The 24,710-nt window shown below is 35.6% G+C and overlaps 1 protein-coding gene across 1 annotated transcript; it reads right to left on the bottom strand.

Moving 5' to 3' along the window:
• LOC129221178 (XK-related protein 4-like) lies at nucleotides 1–24,710 on the bottom strand. Its single transcript, XM_054855630.1, has 5 exons — nucleotides 24,639–24,710; nucleotides 20,392–20,794; nucleotides 14,321–14,523; nucleotides 12,172–12,556; nucleotides 1–888 (listed from the first exon to the last, which is right to left on the bottom strand). The coding sequence occupies exons 1-5, from the start codon at nucleotides 24,649–24,651 to the stop codon at nucleotides 588–590; spliced, it is 1,305 nt and encodes a 434-aa protein (XP_054711605.1). The 5' UTR covers nucleotides 24,652–24,710; the 3' UTR covers nucleotides 1–587.

Genomic DNA, 24,710 nt, shown 5'->3' with positions numbered 1-24,710 from the left:
TTTCTTCACTCTAAATTGGACTTCAAGTTATTAATAACAAAAGAAGCATAAGTCCAAATTTTGTAAAAAAGAAATTAATTTCAGTAACGAACTGAAACGCAATTTAAGGTGAGGTAATTATCCTACTCATGGCTGGATTATTCTTAAAATTCTTGTAGAATTGAGTTCATTTACGAATGAAACGAACACTTTTTATTGAATACTGAACAGTTTCGTTAGTGGGAATTTTGTTCTTTCCGAAATAATGGATTCATTACAATAGCTTGTTTATTCTATTCGTAACAGAGTCCAAAATGTATAGCCAGACAGTGTTGGGAAAATGAACAGCGGTTCCCCAAAAATCGAAAGTTTTAATTAGCATATTGGGAACTGGGGACAAAGTTACACGAGCGGTGATTCAACCCTTATCATCGAAAATCTCTCGGACACAGACCGAAGACATTATATCGTCTTTGATTTTATTTCTATGTTTATTTTGGTGATGTCAGATCTTTCTCTAACGAATGAGAGCTCGTGTTCTCGTTGCATTCAATGTTTGACCTCTTGTAGCTAGCTAACGGCGCAAAACAAGAGCAACAGCAGATGGTTTATTCATCAGATATTGGAGAAAGTCTTCCGCTCTCCGTTATCGATGCAGATCTCTTTCTCCGCTGTGCTGCAGAAGTGATATATGCGGCTCTAACCACTTGGAGCTTCTGCCAGATCTTGTTGGGGTGGAGAAACTTGTAGTAAGCGCCCAACAACAGAAGTCCGGCCAAGAGACTGACCATCACGACGGAGAGCAGGGGAATCCGGAACCAAAGATCCGGATCAGCTTTAATGAACCATAGAGTAGACAAGGTTATGTTTTCAATCCAGATGATGAAGTAATAAAATGTGTACTTCCACCTAAGGACGAAAATAATAAAGTAAAAGTAATGCATGAAACTGGATAAGCGTTTAATTTGAATTAAAATGAAATAGGCACAATATTTGAAACACTATCGTGAGAGAGAGCGCAATCATTAAGCGAGGTGAGTCACAGGAAAGGGGGAAATCGGGGTTATCAGAACTGCAAGAACTGATCTTGTAATTTAATCTCTTGACATTAAAATCCATTTACAATTTGGATAAGTGTACTGAGAGATAAGTTCAACCTCTTGACATGCATTGACTTCTAGGAAACGTCATTCATCTTTTCTGCCATTGTAAAGTTTAATGTCTCTAAAACATCATTCATTTCAAGTTCCATTGCAGACTGACGTTTTCTAGAAGCCATTCATATACTGTTATAGACTTCGACGTCTCTAAAAGGTTATTCATTACAAGTTCCAACGTAGACTAACGTTTCTGAGACGTTATTCACGTTGCATTGTCGACATTGTCTTCTTCAAAAGGTCAATTGTTCCATTGAAGACCAACGTTTCAGCAACACCATTTATTTCATATTCTATTGCAGACTTTGCTGTCTCCAAGACATCATTCATTTCAAATGTCATCATAGGATGACGTTTCCGAGACGTCATTCATTTCCTATACCATTACAGTCTTTTTTGACTTTTACGAGACGTATTTTTTTAAGTGTAGGGTTACTGGTACACATGTAAAGAAATGCAAACATGAAGTCGCAAGTCTTTCGGAGGAATGCATTGAATCATATCTCAGCTCATTCGATAAAGCATACTATTGTGATATTGATGATACAACCAGAATTTTTCTCTTGTGGAGGGGAAGTATTTGGTTTAAAGAAGGCATTTGGTTTTGGAAGTTTGAAAGAAGTTTTAGAAGAAGCAGTACCTGCAGAAATAAGTTTTCGGGATATTTGTAGAAACGCGTTTTGAATTTAATACTAACAATAGGGAAAAGTCGAAATTAGACGCTTTTTTTTCAGCGGAAACCAAATAAGCAGGCTTGTACATAAATCTTAAGTACAATAAATAATAAAAATGCAAAAAAAGGAATGAAAAATTTGCAGTTACTGTTTTTTCCTGCACACTGCAGAATATATTATTAACATGCTAGGAATAGCAATATGGCTTAAAACTCAAGGATTCCAGTGTTATTGAACTACGAAAACATGACAACAAAACATAATGCAACATAATAACGAAACATAAGGGGCACCACTCCTTTGGTTGCGACCCTGGTACATGATTCAGTTCATGTGACAGAAATAATCATCCCTAAAAGAAAAACCTTGAAGCCCGAGGGCCGAAACCGATTGACTTGTTTATTCCACGTGGCAATATGTACTTAATTCAAAGGTGCTTCAGAAGCAGTCCTCTTGCCAAAAATTCTGATAGTGATGAAGGTCATTACGGGCAAGATGTGACAAATAGAATACCGAAACCAAAAGACAATTGTTTGAATCTTAAAAAGTTGAGATCGATAAGTTCTTACATGTAGAAAGGAGAATCAAGTCTTATCTGTTGCCTGGTTATATCGTATGACTGGAAGCATAGTGAAAACACCTGATTATGAGTCAACTATTCAACAAAGAGCAACAGATATGCACAATATTCTCAAAAGCAGTAGGAATCGCCCTCTCGAATACAAGTGCATGAGATGCATGTTGTTAGCTCCTTATTTTCTGACAGGATTTCTCAATGTGTCAGTTCTCTTGTTTTCCTTTTTTTTTTTAGTTCCTAATAGGACTGCGTGAGAGGAAAACCCTTTTTCATACCTAGTACGATCAGGGCTGTATCCAGAGGGGAGGCTCGACGTGCCGCCCCCTCCCCGAAACCCGAAATGTTTTGTACCATAAAACAGAAGAAAGTTTTTTTTCTTCTTCTTCTTTTTTTAACCGACTTCAAAAAGGAGGCGGTTATCAGTTCATACCGTATGTATGTTTTTTTTTTTTTGTTTGTCCACTCATAGCGTCCCACCTAGTGAACCGATTTTGATGATTCTTTTTTTAATGGATAGAGGATGGCTCAACTTAGGTCCCATTACTTTGTTTGACCATATTTGTTCTTTAGAAAAAAAGTTATGGGCAAAAAACAGTAAATTTCCCTATTAAATGATTAAAATGATATTGTAGCGAAGTTCGCACTTTTCATCCGTGGATAACGGTGGCTCAGGGGTAGAATTCTCGTCTCCCACACGAGCTACCCGGGTTCAAATCCCGACTAGGACAAAGTGAATTTTACTAAAATTTCGTTTCTACTGTTTCCCGTATTTTCTCGAATGTTCTATTAATTTCTGTATCTTTTCAAGTCTGGAAAGTTCCAGCACTTTTTCAAGTTGTATATAAGGAGATGTAACGTTCATTCGTGGTTCTGAATAAAGATCTCGAGTTGAGACTAACGAGTATTCGCTTCATTTGGCTTTCACATTGTCTTCGCTATCTTCATCTACGCGACAATATGAAACTCATTGTTATAAAAGTTTGGTGCCATATAACTGTAACATTAATAGTAATTGTAATGATAATTTTGAATAAAGGCTTTTCTAAAGCAATACAGTGATATAGAGCCGCACTTCTTATTAGGTAACTTCTTACTTTTACTGAAATATCTACATTTACACTAAAAAGAATGAAATAAAAAAATTTTGAAAAAAAAAATAGAACCAACTTCAAAATTGCTCTAAAAAGTGAAAAATAATTTTATTCTTTAAACACCATCGATAATACTTTTAAACATAATTTTTGAAGTTGGCGCAAAAACAAAAAGTAAAATCCTTTGTAACCATGCTTCGTTCATATTTTTATCAAAAAATCATCCAAACTTAGGAACGGAACATTTATATCGTTACTCAAATATGCTGTCATCAATGCGTAATGCATGTGGTAGTGAAGAAACTCGACGTGGTTAAATTTATACTTGTAGTTGAGTTATGGCTGTGAATGATTTTATCGATCGTTTTTGCGCCAACTTCAAAAATTATGTTTAAAAGTATTATCGATGGTGTTTAAAGAATAAAATTATTTTTCACTTTTTAGAGCAATTTTGAAGTTGGTTCTATTTTTTTTTTTTTCAAAATTTTTTTTATTTCTAATGTCAGAAAAGGAAAGTCACAAAAGTTATCCGTTTTTTAATTTTGTAACTATTAAACGAGTGAAAATTTGATGAAATACAGAAAAAATCAATTCTAGTTCTCATTAGCTACAAAGCATACTTGAAATTTAGGCCCTTAATTAGGACTTCCTGCTCTCTTTCCCAATTCAATTCAGGGCCAATACAGGCCCCTCTGTCAGTTGGGTAAACCTGCCCTCCTCCTTAGGCGATCACAGAAATTTTGGTTCCCGTCACAAATTACTTTTTGTGACGGGAACAAAAATTTCTTTTTTGAGCCCCCTTCCAAATTGTTTAGCCCTATTTTCACCCTTAGTTAAACCTTATTAAAACTCTTATAAAACTAACATTGCACTGATTTCGAGCAAGGGATTCTCCAAGAGCAGGATTCCTAGTTTCCGATTAGGCTAGTATCTGGTTACCAAGATTTGCCAAATTCAGCTCCTTGATACATCCTTTGTAAAAAATGCAAAAATCATGATTCTCACGTTTTTGTCGCATATTTTTCAAGATAAATTTTTGCGACTGATATGTTCCTTGCCTTGACATTTATTTACTACCGAATTCTGTATTTTGGAAGTTCTTTTGTTATTGCTTATTTTTAACTTACTTCTACTGCATACTGTTGATATCTTAAGTATGAGAAAAAAAATATTACATACTCTACTCTATTTAATTTTCTGCGCTACTTGTGAATGAAAAAAAAATCGTTTACTTTGAGAAATATTTCGTTATACATTTATTTTTAACTTGAAATGGGTGTGTCTTACAAAGTTATAATCATTTTGTAAGACTGTGCAAACAACTTCCGTTAAGTTCAAGTAAAGTGCTTTAAATAATTTCAACTGTTCTAGAGTCTTTGAAAATTATTTTAGTTTTTGAAATTCCTTAAAAAGTTCTTCAAGTTTGTCTCTTATCAAGAAAATCAAGTATGAATTGTTCAAATGGCCAGAATATTACTATTTCGTTTTTATTTTCTGAATCTCTACACCATTGCTTTTAAACCATTTTATACAATTTTTATACTGTAGAGCATTTGATAAAAAAAAGGGGGGGGGGGGATGCTGGAGAAGTGATCAAAAACAAACTACACTAAATGCCGATATGAGCAAATGACGATGTGCTTGATTTGCAAAAGAATGCATAACTTTTAAAAGACTTTGTTTGCCTGTTTTCTTCATTTGTAGTCTCAATTACCGTATATAAGGCCTCAAAATACAGATTTTTATATCTATTTTTCAAAAAATTTCCCGGGGGAGAAACCCCCAGACCCCCTGAAATTATGGATGTTCTACATCCGACTTAAAGGGACACTCTCCTGTTATCCTTCCCATTACAAGGTGAGTAAAAAATTACTTTTAAATTAAAAAAAAAACCGCCTTCAAAAAATACCCAGTAACTAAAAAGCAAAAAATAACTGATTACACTTACATTCTATATTTCCTACCCAAAGATAGAAATGAAATTTTTTTTACAATTCCAGTACAAAAATCAACTAAACTAAACACCGAATTATAAAATAAACACTGATTTAAATTACTATACGATGAATTATTTTAAATACCTAACTAATTATATACGATCTCTTAATTTTTGATAACCTTTTGAAGTCGCAGCCTTTTATAAACAATTACATAACGTAACTGACAATCCACCGAATCCTGAATTAAACACTAATTTAACTATACGCGAAATTAGTCTTTAAAACTAAACCTACTCAGTTACGTTAGGTAGTAGTTTATAGGTGGCCCCCGACTTCAAAAGGTTATTAAAAATTAAGAGATCGTATATAATTCGTTAGGTATTTAAAATAATTCATCGTATAGGGTCTGGTGGGGGAAAGTGGTCAATGGGGTAAAGTGGTCATAATTCAAATAAATGGCTATACCTTAGAAATAAATGTTCGAATGAATGTGAAAATTTTATTTTAGAGTAGTGAAGTTAGAAACTACATTTTGAATACAAAATTTTACAACTGGCAAAATTTTATTTGGTAAAAAAAAAATATTTTGTGTGATTATGAATTTTTTAAAAAGATAAACACCTTTTTTAACTTCCTTGGGAAATTTTGTTTGTTAGAATTATGAACAGATTGACTGCGCAGGAAGCTTCCTACATGTCTCAAGAACTCATACTCATTAGCAGTTAGCTGAATCTATTTTGAATAATTTTTTAGAACAATTTTAGTAAGATGGGGTAAAGTGGTCATAATATTAGGCTTAACAAATATTGTTCTTTTAAAATCACTTAATCTTTAAGTATAAGGCAGATATAAATTAAATATTAATTTCACTTAATATGTATTGTTTTTACCGTAAACAAGGTTAAATATATGAGTATATGCGCATGCATACGCATATACTCGTGTAGGCACGTATATATACGTATTCACATAAATGCACCAATAAACACGTATTTGGGAATCTCGTAATATTTTTTTTCTATTCAGATATACATTCGACTTTACACGTATATACCCGCTTATACTCAAACATATACGAACACTTATATACTCAGGTAGACACGACGTATATACGCGTACGTACTCGAGCTGACACTTACATACTAGCATATGATATACATGTATGAAGTGTGAGTTTAAACTCTTGGGCAAAATTTTAAAAGGTGTTAGAGAAGAGGATAAGAAGCAAGAATCATAAGAAACATATGGCCACAAATTCAACGCTGACGCGCTACATGCACGCAAAGACAGAAACTAATGAATGCAAAACAGGTCACAAATTTATTACAAAAAAGACAATTTTACACAACGACTTAAGAAAGTTTTAAAGTGATTGATGAAACTTGCGGCCAGCATCTGTAATACATGCGTCGGCAATCACTCTGTTGCAATTACGAGACTGTTGAAAAACTTTCACCAGCCGCTGCGCCTTTGTTGCGATGCGTGTATTAGAGCTACTACCGGCCTTACTTTTTAACAACTGTCTAAATATTTCTTAAGAACTAAAATGTTGGGTAAAATCATGTTTGTGTAACAAATTTGTGACCTGTTTTCATTCCATCGATTTCTGGCTTTGTGTGCATGTAGCGCGTCAACGACCATAAGTTCCTTATGATTCTTTGCTTCTTATCCTCCCCTTTCACACCACTTAGATTTTGCCCATGATCTTGGATTCACTATGTAAGCATACATGTATATTAGCGGATATACTCGTAGATATACGTGGATACATGTACTGGTGTTTACACGTAAATGTACGTTATACGTCTAACAAGTATAGAATCGTGTTTACACGTAAGCTTACGTATTTACTCTTGCTTCCACATATATATACGTGAGTAGACACGTACCAAACACGTACTGGATATATCCACGAATTAACTCGTGTATACCCGTATATGTATGTAAGTACACTACTGGCCGTTAAAATTGCTACACCAAGAAAGAATAGTCTGAATGAAACAAAATTTTGCACACGTGATAGCAACATTGACACTAGAAAACGATTACAAAATGAAAGCAAAATGATAATTTATTACTGGAAAAATCTCACATGAATGGAGGTTTAAGTACACTGTTGCGCCACCTCTAGTTGGAATTTAAGAACCGATACGGTCGAGCATCGAGATACAGCAGTTTCGTACGATGTCTTACGTCTTCTCGTACCACAGTTCCTGTAAACGCGCCACTAATTTGATCAAACTTACAGGCTGTCCAATTTACCGTTTCAAGTGATCCCAGATATGCTCACTTTGTGACAAGTCACAAATCGCAGACCAGAGAAAGTGATAATGCGGAAGAGGAAATCCCTTTACACCCTTGCTGTGTTTGACCGAGCATTGTCATGTTAAAAAATGGTTCCTGGGAGCCCTGTCGTGAGTGCTAACACGTATGAGTTAGATCGAATGAGTGGCACGTTTACAGCAACTGTGGTACGAGATGACGCAGGATATCGTAGGAGACTGTTATGTCTCAATGCCCGATTGTTTCGCTTCAAGTACATCATACATTCACGCTAGAGGTGGTTTAACAGGGTACTTAAACCTCCATTTATTCGAGATTTTTCCAACCATAAATGATCAATTCGCTTTAATTTTGTAATCACTTTCTAATGTCAATTTTATTATCACGTGTGTAAAATTTAGCTTCATTCTGGTAATTTCTTCTTGGTGTAGCAATTTTAATGGCCAGTAGTGTATCTATGTACCCTTATATCTGCGTATATGCGTCGACTATACACGTACATACTCAGAAACTCAGGTATGCACGTATATGCTCGAGACACATGAGCAAACAAGCAAATGATGTTCGTTTTGCGCGTATATACTCGCATATACACGTGACTCGTATATACTCGTGTAGACACGTATACACTCCTTTAGGCAATCACGTATACATGCTTATATGCTCGTGTATACACGAATATACTTGAGTAGGCACATGCATGCATGTATCTGATGTATACATGTATTTATTCATATATGAACATGTTTACTCTTGTTTACACGACACGTATATACTCGTGCATACCCGCCTATACTCGTACATATACTTGTAACTATAAAAATAACCGAAATATACAAATAATAGGGTTATTTGTAACAGTTTTGCAGCTGTTTTTAACTATGACCACTTTACCCCATGCTATGACCACTTTCCCCCACCCCATGGGGTAAAGTGGTCATAAATACAAAGGGAAATGAAAATGTTATAAAACTACTTAAATCAATATTTTTTCCCCTGAAATTCAATGTACGTGTTCTTTAATAATGCAATGTAAAATAATAACAAAAAAAGTTGAAGTATTTAAAGAATTTATTGTATTTATTATCCACATAAGTTGAAAACCTACGATTTTATGACCACTTTACCCCACCAGACCCTAGTAATTTAAATCAGTGTTTATTTTATAATTCAGTGTTTAGTTTAGTTGATTTTTGTACTGGAATTGTAAAATAAATTTCATTTCTATGTTTGGGTAGGAAATAGAATGTAAGTGTAATCAGTTATTTTTTGCTTCTTAATTCCTGGGTATTTTTTCAAGGCGTTTTTTTTTATATTTTATTTAAAAGTAATTTATTTTTTGCTAACACGGCGAGCATCTCGGAGACTTCCGACGACTGTGAAGAAAGGCTTTTTCAAATGCGTAACTAATGTGCAAAAAAAAATTGTCTTCATCATTTGTTCAACTTCATCAAAGTTTGCTTTACGAAAGCAAATACACGAGTCATTAAAAAAAAAAAAAACGAAATCGCTTTAAGTTTAAATTTGTAAAATTGTAAATTTCAGAATTGTAATATTGTAAATTATAATTTATGTTTCGCAATTAGTGTCATGTAACTCGAGATAAAAGTCGCATGTTTCTTCACATGGCCCCACTATAGATGAAGATTAAAAATTCCGCTACAATGAATTTTATGTTTGCTTCAGAGAATCCTTAATTCAAAATTTTCATTATCATTACTCTTAATAATATATATTTTTAGTACTTTCTTTAACTATAGGTAAAGAAAGTATAAACCTTTGTTTCATGGTCTTTCTTTATCAATGGGTTTTATATTTAATCGTTTGTGAAGGAAATTGCATGAAATTTATTGTTTTACTCTTAACTTTTCTCTAAAGAACAAATAGGGTAAATCAAAGATTTGGAACCTAAATTAGACCACCCCTAAACAAAACCACCACCACTAAACAAAACAAAAAAAGCATAAAAACCGGTTCACTAAGTGAGACACAATATACAAAGTTAATAAAGTACAAATCGATTTAAATGTAAATATGATATTTGAAGAGTTCCCTCAATTTCATCAAACCTGAATTTGATTAACATTAGACCGCCGAAGAACTATGCTGTTTCAAACAAAAAAAGACTTTTCCGGTGACTGTATCGGTACAGGCAGGGGCGTGCACAGAAATTTGGGAGCCCATCACAAATGACTTTTCCGGACCCCTCTCCATATTGTTTACCCCTATATTTCACCGTTAGTTACAAAAATATTGGGCCCCCTCCAGGCTCGGGTCCGGGCCAACAGGTGTCCCTCCCCCGTCCCTGTGCACGCCCCTGGGTACAGGTGTCTTCGAGTATTTATGGAACATTGTACAAAGGAAAAACAAATTCGACGAGTTCAGGACCTCCTCCTTTTTTTGAAGCCTGCTAATTAATATAACCCTAATTTCAAATTGAACTGGTGGCATCGTGAAATAGTAAATCTGGAATATTGGTCAAACTTCAGAAATCATACACAGTGATAATGTATATTATTAAAGAATATAAATTAAATCGTGGGGGAGGGGTGTTCTGTATTCAATTCCCCCTCATTAGAACACTAAATATATTTAAAAATTGGAATATTAAATAAAGAACTTTATATTTTAGTGCCTAAATAAAGTTATTTATTAATAAATAAAATATTAAGGTAACTGATTCAACTATTAAAGTAGCAAAATATATTTAATTTACTGCTTTGCTACGCAGTAATAAATACATTAGTAACACCTATAATAGAAAAATTACCATGCTGCGCAGCGTTGAGAAAATTAATCATCCATGTGCCGCGAGACTTAAATATCGTTCAAGAGAAAGCCAAAACCTTAGGTGTGAAAATACACCGATCACAGCAACACCACGTGACCATGACGTATGAAATTTAAAGTTTCTTGGATTTCTCTGGGACACCTTATCAGATCCAGACCAATTACAATGGGACCATCTGGGAAGTATACCCTTCCAAACAAAAACAAAAAAAAATCAAATCAAATCGGTCCAGTAGTGTTGGAATAATTCGAAAACACACATAAAAAGTCGAAATCATAACCTCCTTTTTTGAAGTCGGTTAAATATAATAAGAAATTAAAATAAAAATAACAACATTCCAACAGTAGACATCATTAAAAATCTAGACAAGAAAACATCTTCTATGTTAAATATTTTTATGCGTGTATGTGTGTCTATATGTATGTGTGTGTTAGGGCAATGTGCGACTCCGGGCCCCTCCCGAAAAAAATTTCTGGATACGGCCTTGAGGACGATCCCCCGATATAGCATCCATTCGTTCATGTAGCCCCACTGTCGGTGGTGCCGTATCGTGGTAATGGAAACACTGTCGGAGGTGCCATTACCACGATAAACTTGGCGTCCAATTTTCCCATTAGATGGAGACACCCAGACACCTGGACATTCTTTGTTGTGAAACTGCACCAGGAATTCAATTTTGCCAAGAGCACTCCAATCCAATCGAGGGCTCGAGGGATCTTTCACATGCCCCATAATCATACGACATAGACGCTGTCTATGTTCTGCCTCTTGAAAATTTGCGTAAGAGACCAGCGTCTAACCACTGCACCGCTGTCTTTCGTTTGTTTTTTGTCGTATCGCTTTTAAGTTCAGAGAGATTTTTTCAAGTCATACCCTTCAATTAATGGATGTCATTGCAAGTTGATTGGCTGTTGCCTAATTAAAAGTTAAACAAGATTTTAAAACTTTCAAAAAAATAGGTTGATATGAGATAACAAGTGCTTTTTGGTTGTTTAAGAATAAATGTCTGTACAAATTTCCTTAACATTTTTTTTTTAATTTGCATGTTCACACCGTTCCTTTAAATGTTGTGAGTCAGAAATTTTGTTATTAAAACTATTTTAAAAGTATTTGGAAAGACTAATGCTAGATTTAACACCTAAAAAAATAATGAACCTAATAGCAGAAATAATATTAAGATGAATTTCGTGGATCAGAAAACACATAAAACATAAACACATGGTTTTTTTTTCTTTTTTTTTCTCCTAGATAACATTGGAAACACGGAACAGGAAAGATAACACCAGAATTAAGAGGGAAAATTAAAAATCCTTTTAAAAGCCTTTCTTATATGCTGAAATGAATTACAAGTACTAATTTATTTGAAAACAAATAAAAAACGGTAACATAAAAATTTGAAATGCTTGAGTTTTCCTGCCTTGTCGGACAACAATGAAATCATTATTAATTGCTTCAACAAAGAGGCTTAGAATTGTATTGAAGATCAGTTTTAAAAGGTGACAATTCGAGCTCTAAATAACTTGAAAGTTCCAAACTAATTTCATCATACGCACAAAAATTTGCTCTTTCGATTGGTATTAATATTTGAAGTGTACAAGTATATTTTAAGTACCAAAACTGCGGAATTTTGACAATGTTAATGTTAATTATCAGACAATTGATTTTGCTTTTACACTTACCTCGTGGGTTCGTCCTTGACATTCACGAAACAGAAGATGTAAATGACACCGACCACAAAGTTGAAGACGAGTTCCTCGAGCAGCCTCGGACGTCCCGTGGCCGTCGCACAGACGTCCGTGCTTTGGACGACCAACCAGAAGCTCATGAGGAGCCAGTGGCAAGCAACAACGACCAGCATCCAGCTGCGGTATTCACTGGCGAAGGCTGCCAGTGCCAGCACTCTGGAGGCTATGACGCAGCAGTGGCTGAGGAATTGAACTAATGCTCCAAGACGGGTCATGTTGTGTTTCAAGGGTGTGGATCGGCGCAGGGCACGGTGGTAAGAGCACTGAGACAGGGACAACTCAACCAGGGAAGACACTAAACTCACTGCCTGGGCACGTGCTAAGAAAAGATTTTCGATTGGTATTACAAAGACTTGTTAATTAAACCTATGAAATCATGTTTTTGAAAGTAGCATAACAAATAAAAATAATTATCGGTTCACGACAGAGGCGAAACTTTCTCTATAGCTTTTTCGGCCTATGCACATTACATATTGCTGCCAATGCCCAATCGCATTGTCGGAAAGAAATTTCGAAGGGGGTTACTTTTTGTCTTTTGTACAGTCAAAATGAAAATTTTCTGAGTTTCAGGGCGGAGAATATTTTTAAATACACTCCCACTCACGTCCCTCGATACTCCCAGGGATGTGGCGTTGAAGATTTAGGAATTAAATAATTTAGCTATGTTCTATCGCTGATGCCAAGCCAATCAAAGAAGTCTTCGAAAAACATTACTGGCGCTGTATAATTATTACCATGCCTTCATGTTGCGTATCGATTGCTTATTGGCAGTCATTTTTTTCTAGCCTTAAAAATCGTGTTCACTTTACTCTGTTTCAAAAGATCCCTTGATTTCCCATCCGTGAAAAACTGAACCGGAAGTTATCGAAAGGGTTGTGCAAGTCTACTAAGCAACGCTCCGTTAGGCAACAGCGACAGCAACTATGTACTTTCTCACATTTGAAAAATAGCTCCGCCGAGCCCTGCCATGCGGGAATCCTTCATGTGGTAAAACCTAAGGTGCATTGCTAACAGATGTGGTAAGGTGAAGAAAAATCTAAGAATAACCATGCTTATTAGGCCCAATGAAGTCCACACTGTCTTTCTATGAAACGATCCGTGTTCAAGTTCCAGAATAGGTTTAAAACAACCAACTTCTCACGCGTTATATGGCAATCGTAAGGTTTCACGTTAAAAGTGGAACTTGCTGAAGAAAAGTATAAGAATAGTTCAGCTATCCATCTTGACATTTGCTTATCCAAACAATAATCAGTTGTCTAGCAAGTGGGTACATCAAGTGCCTTTCCTTTCATTTTGGTGAGAAAAATTTTGACACTTGTTCTAAATGTAGATTAGTGCAGGCATCTCCAGATCATCTTTTGCTTTTGCATTGTGCGATGTGCGGGACTTGACAGAGAGGACATTTATTCCAGTTCTTTCCTTATGTGTGATTTTTTGAAGACTCTTGGGCTCATGGACCTGGTCTAGGCTGCGGCTAGATAGGAGAAATAAGTTATCCTCATCATCATCACATTTATTATGGAACGGTCAACGTTTCAAGAAAATTATCTTACATCTCCTGAATCTAAAATTATATTTAAAAGTGATAGTTGTTGAGCTTGTACTTAGATTATTCAATTTAGGAAAAAGAACCAAAATAGCCTTAGAGAAAGGATTCCAGTAGACAAATCATTCCCTTTTAGAATTAAGAGCAGTCTTTGCTAAGACATGTCATTTTTTTTCCTGTGTCACGTAACTGGTCTTCGCTTTCACTTCACCCGAAAATTCATTGGCGATCATCGGATATTGCTGTTGTTCAATTAGGTCAAATCGAACTATACAAAACATTTATAATCAAAGAAGCGCTATACACAGAATTCAAACTTCGTTAAAATTCGGATTCGTTGAATGTCACGTGATAGTAAAGAAAAAAAATGTTTTTAATGTTGACGATGAAGAATCAGCCTGTGACCTAATCAAATTGATGGCTTCTCTGAAATCTTACCCGACTGTGCGAGTAAGTATAAGATGGCAAACTGTTTTATGTAATATTTTTTTCCTCTTTTACCATTGAAGAAAGATAGGAATGGTAGGACTTACTTACTGGTGGAGTCGTCGATGGGTATTCTGTTCTGGGTCAAGATGTACATTTGGAGCACGAGCAGCGGTGAAGATTTGATGAAGCTGCCCACCAGACTAAGAAGGGCAGTGTCACGGTCCTCCTGCAGAAACAACAGCACGAACTGTTCTCGGTTCGGGTCCTTCTTGTCGACTGCGTGGAGCCCATACAGGAACAACTCCGCATACCTGCATTGAAGAGTTTATGTCAATTAGAACTGAAGGAAGAATGTTATACGCAATTTAAGCTTATGCAGCTCAGTAGAACAGGAATTCTCAATTGTTTGTCCAGCGAAAAACTGTGTTCAACAGATATTTAGTCTGCTTTAAAAGTAAAGAATAAATGGTTAAAAATATAGACGATGATCATGATCATGGTAAAATATTGTTCTGTATTTTAATGTCATAATTTCGGGACCTTTGAGTTCATATGTACTCAAATGGATAATGGGCAGACCTACAACTTTGAGCTGATTCAAATCCCTGTAACATGCTCGGAAAATGTGCTATACGAATCGATAACATCCATGCTTTAACCAATATTCGAACACGGGTTCCTCTCAGGGGCGGATACCAAACTATCATTTTAGGGGGGATCATGCTGAAAAATATAGAGTTATGGGTACGAAAAATTTCTAGAACTGTTTGCGTGTCAATAAAAATATACCAAATCGACCAGGAATAAGGCAGTTGCTAAAGCGTAAACTTCATTAACCAATTTCCTAAGAAATAAAAGGAAGCAATGTTTAAAATATTTAGGGGATCTAGGGTCCATATAAAAAGTAATGTTTCGTATTTTTTTAATCATTTTTATTTTTATTTCAAACTTTCAATATCTTAATTCTGCATCTGATTTTGAACATTTTTGCAAATGGAAGTATACATCTAGGACTAATGGTTGCGAAAATAAAGGTCTTGAAGGTTAAAACGGAGCACCCTGTACATATATTCATATATATATATATATATATATATATATATATATATATATATATATATATATATATATATATATATATATATATATATATATATATATATATTAGGGTGGTCCTTATTTTTAAAGTTGCAAATATTTTACGCGACGCCCCGTCAATTTGTTCCATTATACAAATAAATGATCCTTGCAAAATTTTAAGTTAATCCATGAATATTAACACGTGCCCCTAGGGCCCCCTTCTTTGAGTTTCGAAGACAAAATTGCTGATTTTCTCATTTTTATGTAAAAATATTCTAACGTTTTATATTTAAAGTAATTTTGAACCCCGATAGGTGCTGCTACTTCCAGACCGACCATTCTCTCACTTTCATTCTGTAAAATTTAACATGTTACAGAGAATAAAATGTACACCAAAGGCCTTGGGTCAAGCGTACCGCTCTTCTGCGCTTGTTCCAACAAGCGGCAGGGAACGTTTCTTCTCACCAAGATAGATAGACACAAGGGATTCTATAGGCCATTAATGAATTATCTTTGACAGCAAGAAATTGCCTGTTCCAGGCTTTGGGGGTGTTGATTTACAAACTTTCCTGCGTATGTAATAGGTGTAGCAAATAGGGTCGCTAGGCTTCAATGCTATAAATATAAGTCATGGCAATTATATTTTAATTCGCTTTTCTTTAGTTATAAACATATCTAAATGCTTATGCAATTTTTAATTTTTAGAATATAAATTTCGAAAAATCCTAGATTACTCCTAACATAAAAGTATACTGTATTTTCAATAGCTAAAATGTAAAATTAAAAGAAAATACCCAGATCGGAACAATGTAGAAATCTATACTTTAAATTAATTTTCTTCTATTTCAGAGCATTGTCCTTTATTATCATCAAATTTTTGCGATTCACAAGATTTAGAAACCAAAATGGGTATCTATCCTATAACCTGTTGAACTTTTGTTTTCTACAGCTGGTCTACCACAATGCAAAAAAGCTTGACAACTACCGATATCTGCTGGCGTTTCATCACTGTTAGACAAATGCCATATTAGGGATAAACAACATGTTGTTCATTTATTTACAGACTATGTATATGCAGTAAATTTAAATCCAAATGACCTAGTGATCAATCATACATTCCTTAAGAGAGCAGGAGAAAATCTTCGAGAGGTAAAATTAAATTTCATGAATTTAAATTTTAATTTTGTAGTTATTCACTGATATTCAAAGCTACATCTAGATGTAACTGGACAAAGAACGCCGACAGGATTACCGTGATAGCCTCAAGTCTTAATATTAAACAGCTACTCCGAATTCCTTAGATACTTCTTCAGTTGTGTATGATATCTTAGATGATAGCTCTTTATTGCTAACTGTTCTAGCTGTAGTGTTTGATTGTGCAATTTTTTGGAACAAAAACTGAACGGTGATATATTACATTTGCATTGCCATCATCATACACTTGAAATCGTACTGCAGAGTGTGTCCTTAAAGAAGTTCTTTCTTAGTTCTAGATCAGATATTCAATTGTTTAAGCACTTCAAAATTTTGTGGAAAGATCTCCATCATTCAGAACTTATAACATTTCAATCAAGTACACATACCACTTAAATTCTAAAAGACGAAGTTGATGACATATTATTGTTCGTAAAAAGCAGACTTGAGAAAGATTACGGAGAATTCTCATAACTTGTAATAATATTTCGTGGTGAATTTCCTCCTACACTGATATGACTTCGACAACCTGGAGCTTATCCCTGAGCCAGATGGGTGGCAAAAGGAATTTTTGTTTGAAAATTTTACATTTAGGAAACAATTTAAATTGACCTTACATGAAAAGAAAGCCCTTCTATGCTGTTTTTTAAAGCTGATTTACAATTAAATGCTGTATGAAGATATATTTTTTCACAACAACCAAATCGGGGCTCTTTGAATAATATAATATGTCTGAGAAACTAGCAGCGTACAAAATGACGACAAACATGCAGTAGAAGCAGTGATTGGAAAATTCATAAATCACTTATGGTATTTAGGGGATAAGCTAGTAGCTTTGTCCGTATTGGTCGAAGGAATTAACTTTGAAGATGGGTAAAGACTAGTCCAAAAAATGTATGTGATAAGGAAGACGTGTCTGATGACTGTTTAACAAATTTGAGATAACAGATGATTTGGATGATACATGATTTGGAATACTTTCTTAGTAAAGATCTTCCTCTTTATAGAATCACTTACGAGTCAATAAAACTGTTTGATAAGTTGCAAATACTAAAAGATTTTTTCCTATTTGATCCTGATTCACGGCAAAATGAAGGAAGTTATTTAAACGGAAGAGAGATTGTTAAAATACTGAAAATTGTGAATGATACAACTGAAAGAGAAGCACAATATTAATCGAAGAATTTCACAACTGATTTACCAAATATGAGTCAAAAAACAATTTATTTTACTGACCGTTCAAGACTATCGGGAAAAAATACACACTATCGAGATACATTGAGAAAAGCGTACGATTGAAGAAAGTTTCTAAAGCATTATTTCATTTTTATTCAACGTAAAATATTTAGATGATATAAAGTAATTAAAAAGATTAAATTTAGTGCTACTTCACTGTAAAAATATTTTGTAAACTTAGGAGAAACGATGTACTGGGTCTGAAGTAAAAACCCGAAGATTTGTGGGAAAATTATCAAAAGTGTTAAAGTTCAACGGCCTAGGGGCACGTGTTATTATTGACCGATCGCGTTCAAATTTTGCACACGTTACTTTTTATTATAGTGTCACAAAACTAGGGGGCGTCACTTGTTGAATTCCGAAAAAAAAAAATTCCATATACATAAGGACCAACCTAATATATATATATATAGTATATATATATTCAAAAACAAGGACCAGTGACGGGACTGTTCCGAGAAGTCAGATTTCTTTATGACAATGCTCAAAAAATGCAGAACAATTGACCTTTTCGAATTAGAATATAGGAATCTTGAAACTGCTGCAATTTTCAACATTTCATTTAATTATTATTACTTTTTGCTAGTTAAAGAATTGTATGTGATTTGATTAAGAGACAGTTTATCCTTCATCTGAAATTACTTACACATTTTCCATATCCCTTGAGAGAGAGTGAAATCAATTTATAAAGCAGTGCAAATACAATTTACAAAAAAAAAACTAATCTAAAGTTAAAATTTTAAAAGAACTTCGACTCTAAGTAGCACTCTCGATCAAGGCACCTTGCAAAAAAAAAAAAAAAAATCAAAATCGGTTCACCTACATATGTAGGAGCTACGATGCCACTGATAGATACACAGATACATGTACCAAATTTGTAAATCACTCTTATGTGTCAGAGGTTCAAAATGAGAAAAATTAATATTGCTGTAGCACATTATCATTGACTGCGCAAAAGCGCAATGTGTTATTTATTAAAAAGTTCTTTCTTTATTTTTTGCCCCTTCTTTTCCTTCTTCCTTTTCCTTTTCTGCTACTTTTATTTTTCCATTTTTCTATTCCGCATAAACGTCCATGCATGCCATGAGAACACCGATCCATAACCAGCATAATTATCAATTCCATCGGTAAAAGATAAATTTTTTATCTTTATTAGTACCTATTGTAATGAATAAAATGAGCACAATTACTATCCGCTATTAGATCGATGATGTCGGATTTTATGATGCTCCAATAATTTAGTCAGGCACATTACTTGAACTTTAATCTTTTTTTAAAAACTTTTATTGGGTTTTCTTTTTAAGTCTGTAGAACAGAGTATAAACTTTATTTCCTGCTAGTGTCTTAGCAGAACAGAAAGCTTTTCAGTATTTTTTTAGATGCAGACTTAATGGAGAAATTAACCATAATTTTTAATATAAAGCATCTGAAATTTCCGTTACCCCATGCAGGGTCCCTGATGGGAGGTCATGGGAAGTCGCTATGACCACCAAAAGAATTCCCTTAATGGGAAAACTTTGTCTGAAGATTCGACAAACTTGAGGACGTAATTGCAATTTTTAAGCACCTGAATGTCCATTTTCATTGTATGTACTTATGTGTGCATTCCTGTATTTTATCATTCGGAAAATTTTAGAATGCCTTAATGCAAATTGAGAAATTCCGCGATAAGAAAAATTTAATTTCGGGACGGCTCTGACTCCATGCTCAAAAAAAAAAAAAAAAAAAAATCGACAGTCATTTTATTATATCCTGTATTTTAGTAAATCAAAATACTCTTCTTTCGAAAAAGAAAAAAAAAATCAGTCTTTACAAAATAAACGGAGAAATACATAATTGCTTTCAAACGTCTAAACGGACGTCCAGTTGCAAGAGGAGCACAACTAGTCGCTGTGCAGATCGTATATACGCATTTAAACCATTTACAACTAATCGTTTTTGCACTGGCGTACATAGACTAAGTGCAAGACCCCCTGCAAGTTTTATAAGTGCGCAGTTTCTTAGATTCACCCCAAAAAAGTTAAAATTGTAATCTGAAATCTAAAATTCTAATGTGAAAAAGACTTCCAATCCTTGAGTAAATGAATTGTTTAATATGTTAAAATCGTGAGAAAATCCAGTTTTCTTTTTCGATAACGATTGGCGTTATGTGAATAATAGAATTTCTCCTTTCTCAGCCGAAAAATAGAGGAGCTCATCCAAGGTCATCACATTCATACTATACTTCCTGCATCAGAAATAAATAATAAAGGAATTTCGTAGATTACATCCACGCAATGAAGATTATTTTTGTTTTTCTCCGAAAAGGCGCTAAAGACCGCGTAGTTTTAGCTGCATCGTGGGTCTCATACACGCGTTCTCGTTTTAATTATTAAATGTTAGTTAACTACTCATAGCCAAGAAATCAACAGAAGTGTCATTGCACGGTATTTTTGGCATAGAAGTTGAGTCCGTAACATGACCTTTTTTTGCCATAACTTTTTAGCTTACTGTTTGGTTAGCATATTATTGAATTTTGAGCTTTTCCTACCAACACACCAACTCAAATTAAAATAATTTGCAAATCAAACAGTAAATTAATAAGTTATGGCAAAAAAAAAAGGTCACGTTACGGACTCAACATAAATGTCAAATATACCGTGAAATGACCCAGAAACTAGTGATCTCACCGAATGATTGGACCAAGAAGCGTCACGTGGAACGTCAGCCTAATTATCCAGTGCGAACCAGATGCTGGCAGCAGATGATCCTTTTGCTCGTACAAATCGTGGATGTACCATCGAATGCTGAAAATGTTCACCACCAACAAAGACAGGCAAAGAGGGACGAGGCTGACCCACCACCACCACTTGCCATAGAGCATGTAACAGACGACAGCCGAAGACACGATGTCGTTGGTGTAGGAGAAAAGAGAGACGGCGGACATGAGTAGGGATAGAAGGGTCACGGGATCCTCTTCGTCTTCTTTCAAGAGATCCTTCTCGACCTGGGAGAAGGAAGGGCGGTCCGGGTGGTCTCCACTCACTTCTAGCTCCGCCCCTTGGGGTCGGGCTAGCAGATGCCGACGGGGACCTGCAGAGAAACGAATAGATGATTCCTTCAACATATCATGAACTAATGCAGAAATAAAGACAATATATATGAAAAACTGAAGAGAGCTAAATGGAAAGAAACGTGCAGCAGTTTGAACTCAAGGACAAATAACTCTAAACTATGGAGAGTTCTCAAGAATATTAACAAAGAACCAGTGGTATTCCCATAGGGTATAACTCCATATACGACGTATACTCTCAAACTTTTTTTAGACATATAGCGTATAACCTCAAGCTTCAAAAATTTCCATATTATGACATATTATGTATATGATTGCATATTGTGCAAAACTGATTACCGGGAGTAGACCCTCAGAAAAATTGATGGGAACATTACTGCAAAGAACAGGAACAGTGTGAGGAATGTAACTCTCTTCATTACCAAATATTTTGACAAACTTTCTAGCTATGATCAACACCCTAAAACTTCTTTTTAACTCAATAACTGGCGTTCAAATCAAAGGATTAAGAAAAATAGTCCCTTCAGTCATGCTGAACCTATGCGCTTGCCCAATGAGGATGTGGAACCTCACTCGTTAAAATCTTGTCTGCGTCCCCCAGAGGGACTCCCCAGAGTCCATTTCTACTTTGACAACCTTTCTATCCGTGCCACCAAGAAAGACTTGATTTCCGCTCATCTCAGACAGTTGGCGTTGAAGATGAACGAAATTCCCGATAATACCGTCAAAATCATTGCGGACGTCAATAGACTGACGATTACGCCGGTAGTGGCATCTGCATTCAAAAAACGAAGGAAAAACTCTTTATCAGCCTCCGTAACTCTGATTTTTCATTAGTCTTCAAAAGCGATTAAATCGCAATTCACCATGGGCTTGAAGCTATTCTCAATGATAACGATTTCGGGGATCTGTGGATCCTTTCGGATAGTCACAATTCCTTTCAAAATCTCCACAATTGGATCACAGTAGAAGATAAAACAAGTATTTCTCAAACTTAGGCTTATTTCAGTCCCACCACGTTCAATTACAGTGCACCACCGCACGTCGACATTTACGGCAATAAGCTAGCCGATAGCTTAGCCAAAGAAGGTTGCAGCTTCTTAATTTCTTCCTTTTTCATCCCTCACCTTTTCAAAATAACAATCAGTAGTTATCAATTCTAGCCATCACTGGTGTGGTGTGTCTAGTCATCACTGGTCAGGTATCACCTGGGGATAAAGAGCCGGGCTCTTCTTTTGATCTTCATGTGACAGAGCCTATCGAATGGTAATTTCACTATTTGCAAGCGATCATACTAAAAGCTTCTCTTTTTTGAGGGCAGAAAGATTTTGCAGTCTGCTCGAAGCCTCCAAGTGTCAAGTTCAGCAAGCTTCTGCTGAGCACATCCTGAACTGTTTGAGATTTTCCAAAGAGGACATTTACTCTTTCCCTCTTCTCGTCCTCGATTTTCTCATAATCGACGGTCTTTTGAATCTTGTCTGACTTTGTCAGATAGCTGGAGGATAAACTACAACAACGACAATATATCAGACAGTTTTGTACAAAAAGAGTTGCATTTATATATGGAGCAGTCCAGTCATTTAGGGGCTGAGAGGGCCAACTCTCGCCTTAGATTTGTAGGATTGATGAGTTAACACGTAAATAAGAGTGTTTTTTGCTATTTTTTCTATATAATTTACATTGATTGAACACCCCCTTGCCCAGGGCTAGATTCAAACTTAACGGGGCCCTAAGCTATTTCTGGTGTGGGGACCCTTTAGTAGTTTTCGGACAACTTTCTGTCGGTGGCAAAACAAGCTATCTTTAAAGTTTTTTTTTTTACTTCACTAGGGGGCTCTGCCCCTGCTCGCTGACGCTCACCAACCCCCGAAGATTTCTTCGCAATTTTATTTGATTCGCAAAGGTTTAAATCGTCAATTAGAAGGAAACAGATTGAAATTTGTTTCTTTCTAATTGACGAGGAGTTTATTTTTCTGTCGTGTAAAATCTTGTATTCTTACTGTATAAGCAAGCTTTATGCAACTACGTACATGCGTGAAAACTGTCTCATGCTCTACAGCTTTTTTAGAATGCCAAAGTTTAGTGATAAATTTCTTAAATAAGACCCACTCCCGTAGACCTTCATTTGAATCTCATAGAACCCTAATTTTTGTTTCCATCGAAATGGACCTCTTAGAGACCTACGTGGAACCCAGGGCGTCCATGTGAACCTTTGGGAACCCCATCTCTAGACTAGAGGAAAAATGTGATACTAAAATACATGTGCAGTTATTGCAGAGGAATTGAACGGTAGTTCTCTGACAAAATTGTACACTTATTTTTCTTTGCAATGAATGAAATGAATATCGAAATTTTTAAAATTGTATGTTTTCAAAGTTACCGATGGGTCTCTACTGCGTGATAGCCAAAACGCAGGTGCCGGAGTTTACTCCCAGTTGTTCTCATTTTTATTCCCCTGTGGAACGAGGTACACTGTTAAAAATTCAGGAAGTTTTTCTGGTAATTGTTACTGTAAAATGGCGGGTTAACGCATCGCCGATTTTTACGGTAATTTTTACCGGAGAAATAAGCGATCCCAGCGCCAATTGGTTGCTGCGGCCTACCAAGGAAACCGTAAAATTTTACAGTAACATTTGATTTTTACGGTAATAGTTACTGGCAACATGGACGCCAGTAACAATTACCGTAAATTTTCCGGAAAATTTTTAACAGTGTACTGCGTTTGACGGAGAGGTTGCTGCGATTTGTGCAGCCTTAGCTCAGCTTCATTACCACCTGGACAGTTTCACAAGAGTAGTAGTACTCTCCGACTCTAGAGTTTCCCTAATGGCTATTGTATCTGATAACCACCCATTGATACATAACATACTGGATTGTTGTCATCACTTTCAGAATCTAGCTACTCTCAAGAAATCTATCGTCCTCCAGTGGGTTCCTGCCCACTGTGGGGTACCTGGTAATGAGATTGCAGATTACCTGGTCGAAAAGGGTGTTCTGGTCATACAGAGTATTCCCCGACCAATGCCTTTTTGGGGTATTAAAAAACATCTTAATGATGCAGTCAGTGTCCGTGCACGAGACGAACTTAACACCCGTGTACTCTATAAAAACTGGCAAGGTGCTGTTCTGATGTTACTTAATGGCGGCTCAAGACGCAGAGCAGTTGCGGAATTCCGCCTGGCCACCGGTCATGACCAGCTCAATGGCGAAAACACCTTTTCAGAATCGGAGTCGTTCCCTCACCCTCATGTAATCTGTGTGACTCGGGAGAGGACATGGACCGCGCCCACCTACTGCACTGTAATAACGCGCTGTGCAAGACCTCCCTTGCTGAGCGCTTTGGAAGGCTAGAGACAATATTGATTAATGAACTTTGTTGCAGCATTTTTCTGTTCTCTGTTCCTCTTTTCTTTTTTGTATCCTGTTATTATCATGTTGTTGCTGTTCATAATCTGCTATTGGAAATTTAAAAAAAAAAACATGTTTTCAAGGAAAACCTTGAACGTTATGTAAGACTGTCGAACAGAAACATTAACATCCACCTGACTTTTCAAAACACCGACGGCAGTAACAAAGTTGCATAATTGTTTTTTAAAATCATAGTAATCAAAACAAAAAACAGAAATGTTTAACGATTAAAATCAATGCACCATCAACGAAACAGAAAACGGTAAAAAAGGATTAGCGTAAAGTTGTTTTGGGGCAGTTGGAACCGGTACGATTTCTCTTGAAAATATTTTAAACTAGTTATTCGTTTTCTGTGGTAACGGGTAAATATTTTCTTTCCTGTGCCATAAGCTAACTTACAGGTGAAAACCTGTGAGCAAAAGAGAGAGAAAGAGAAACATGAAATGGGGTACTTACCCAACTGCTTCATGTAAACACCCGAATCATTTAATCTTGCTATCAAAATCTAACCTAAAACAAGAGGTGTAG

This window comes from Uloborus diversus, chromosome 4 (genome assembly GCF_026930045.1).
Source record: "Uloborus diversus isolate 005 chromosome 4, Udiv.v.3.1, whole genome shotgun sequence".
NCBI classification, from domain to species: Eukaryota; Metazoa; Arthropoda; class Arachnida; order Araneae; family Uloboridae; genus Uloborus; species Uloborus diversus.
The sequence above is the reverse complement of the archived record's forward strand: the minus strand, read 5'-3'. Positions and strand labels throughout refer to the sequence as shown.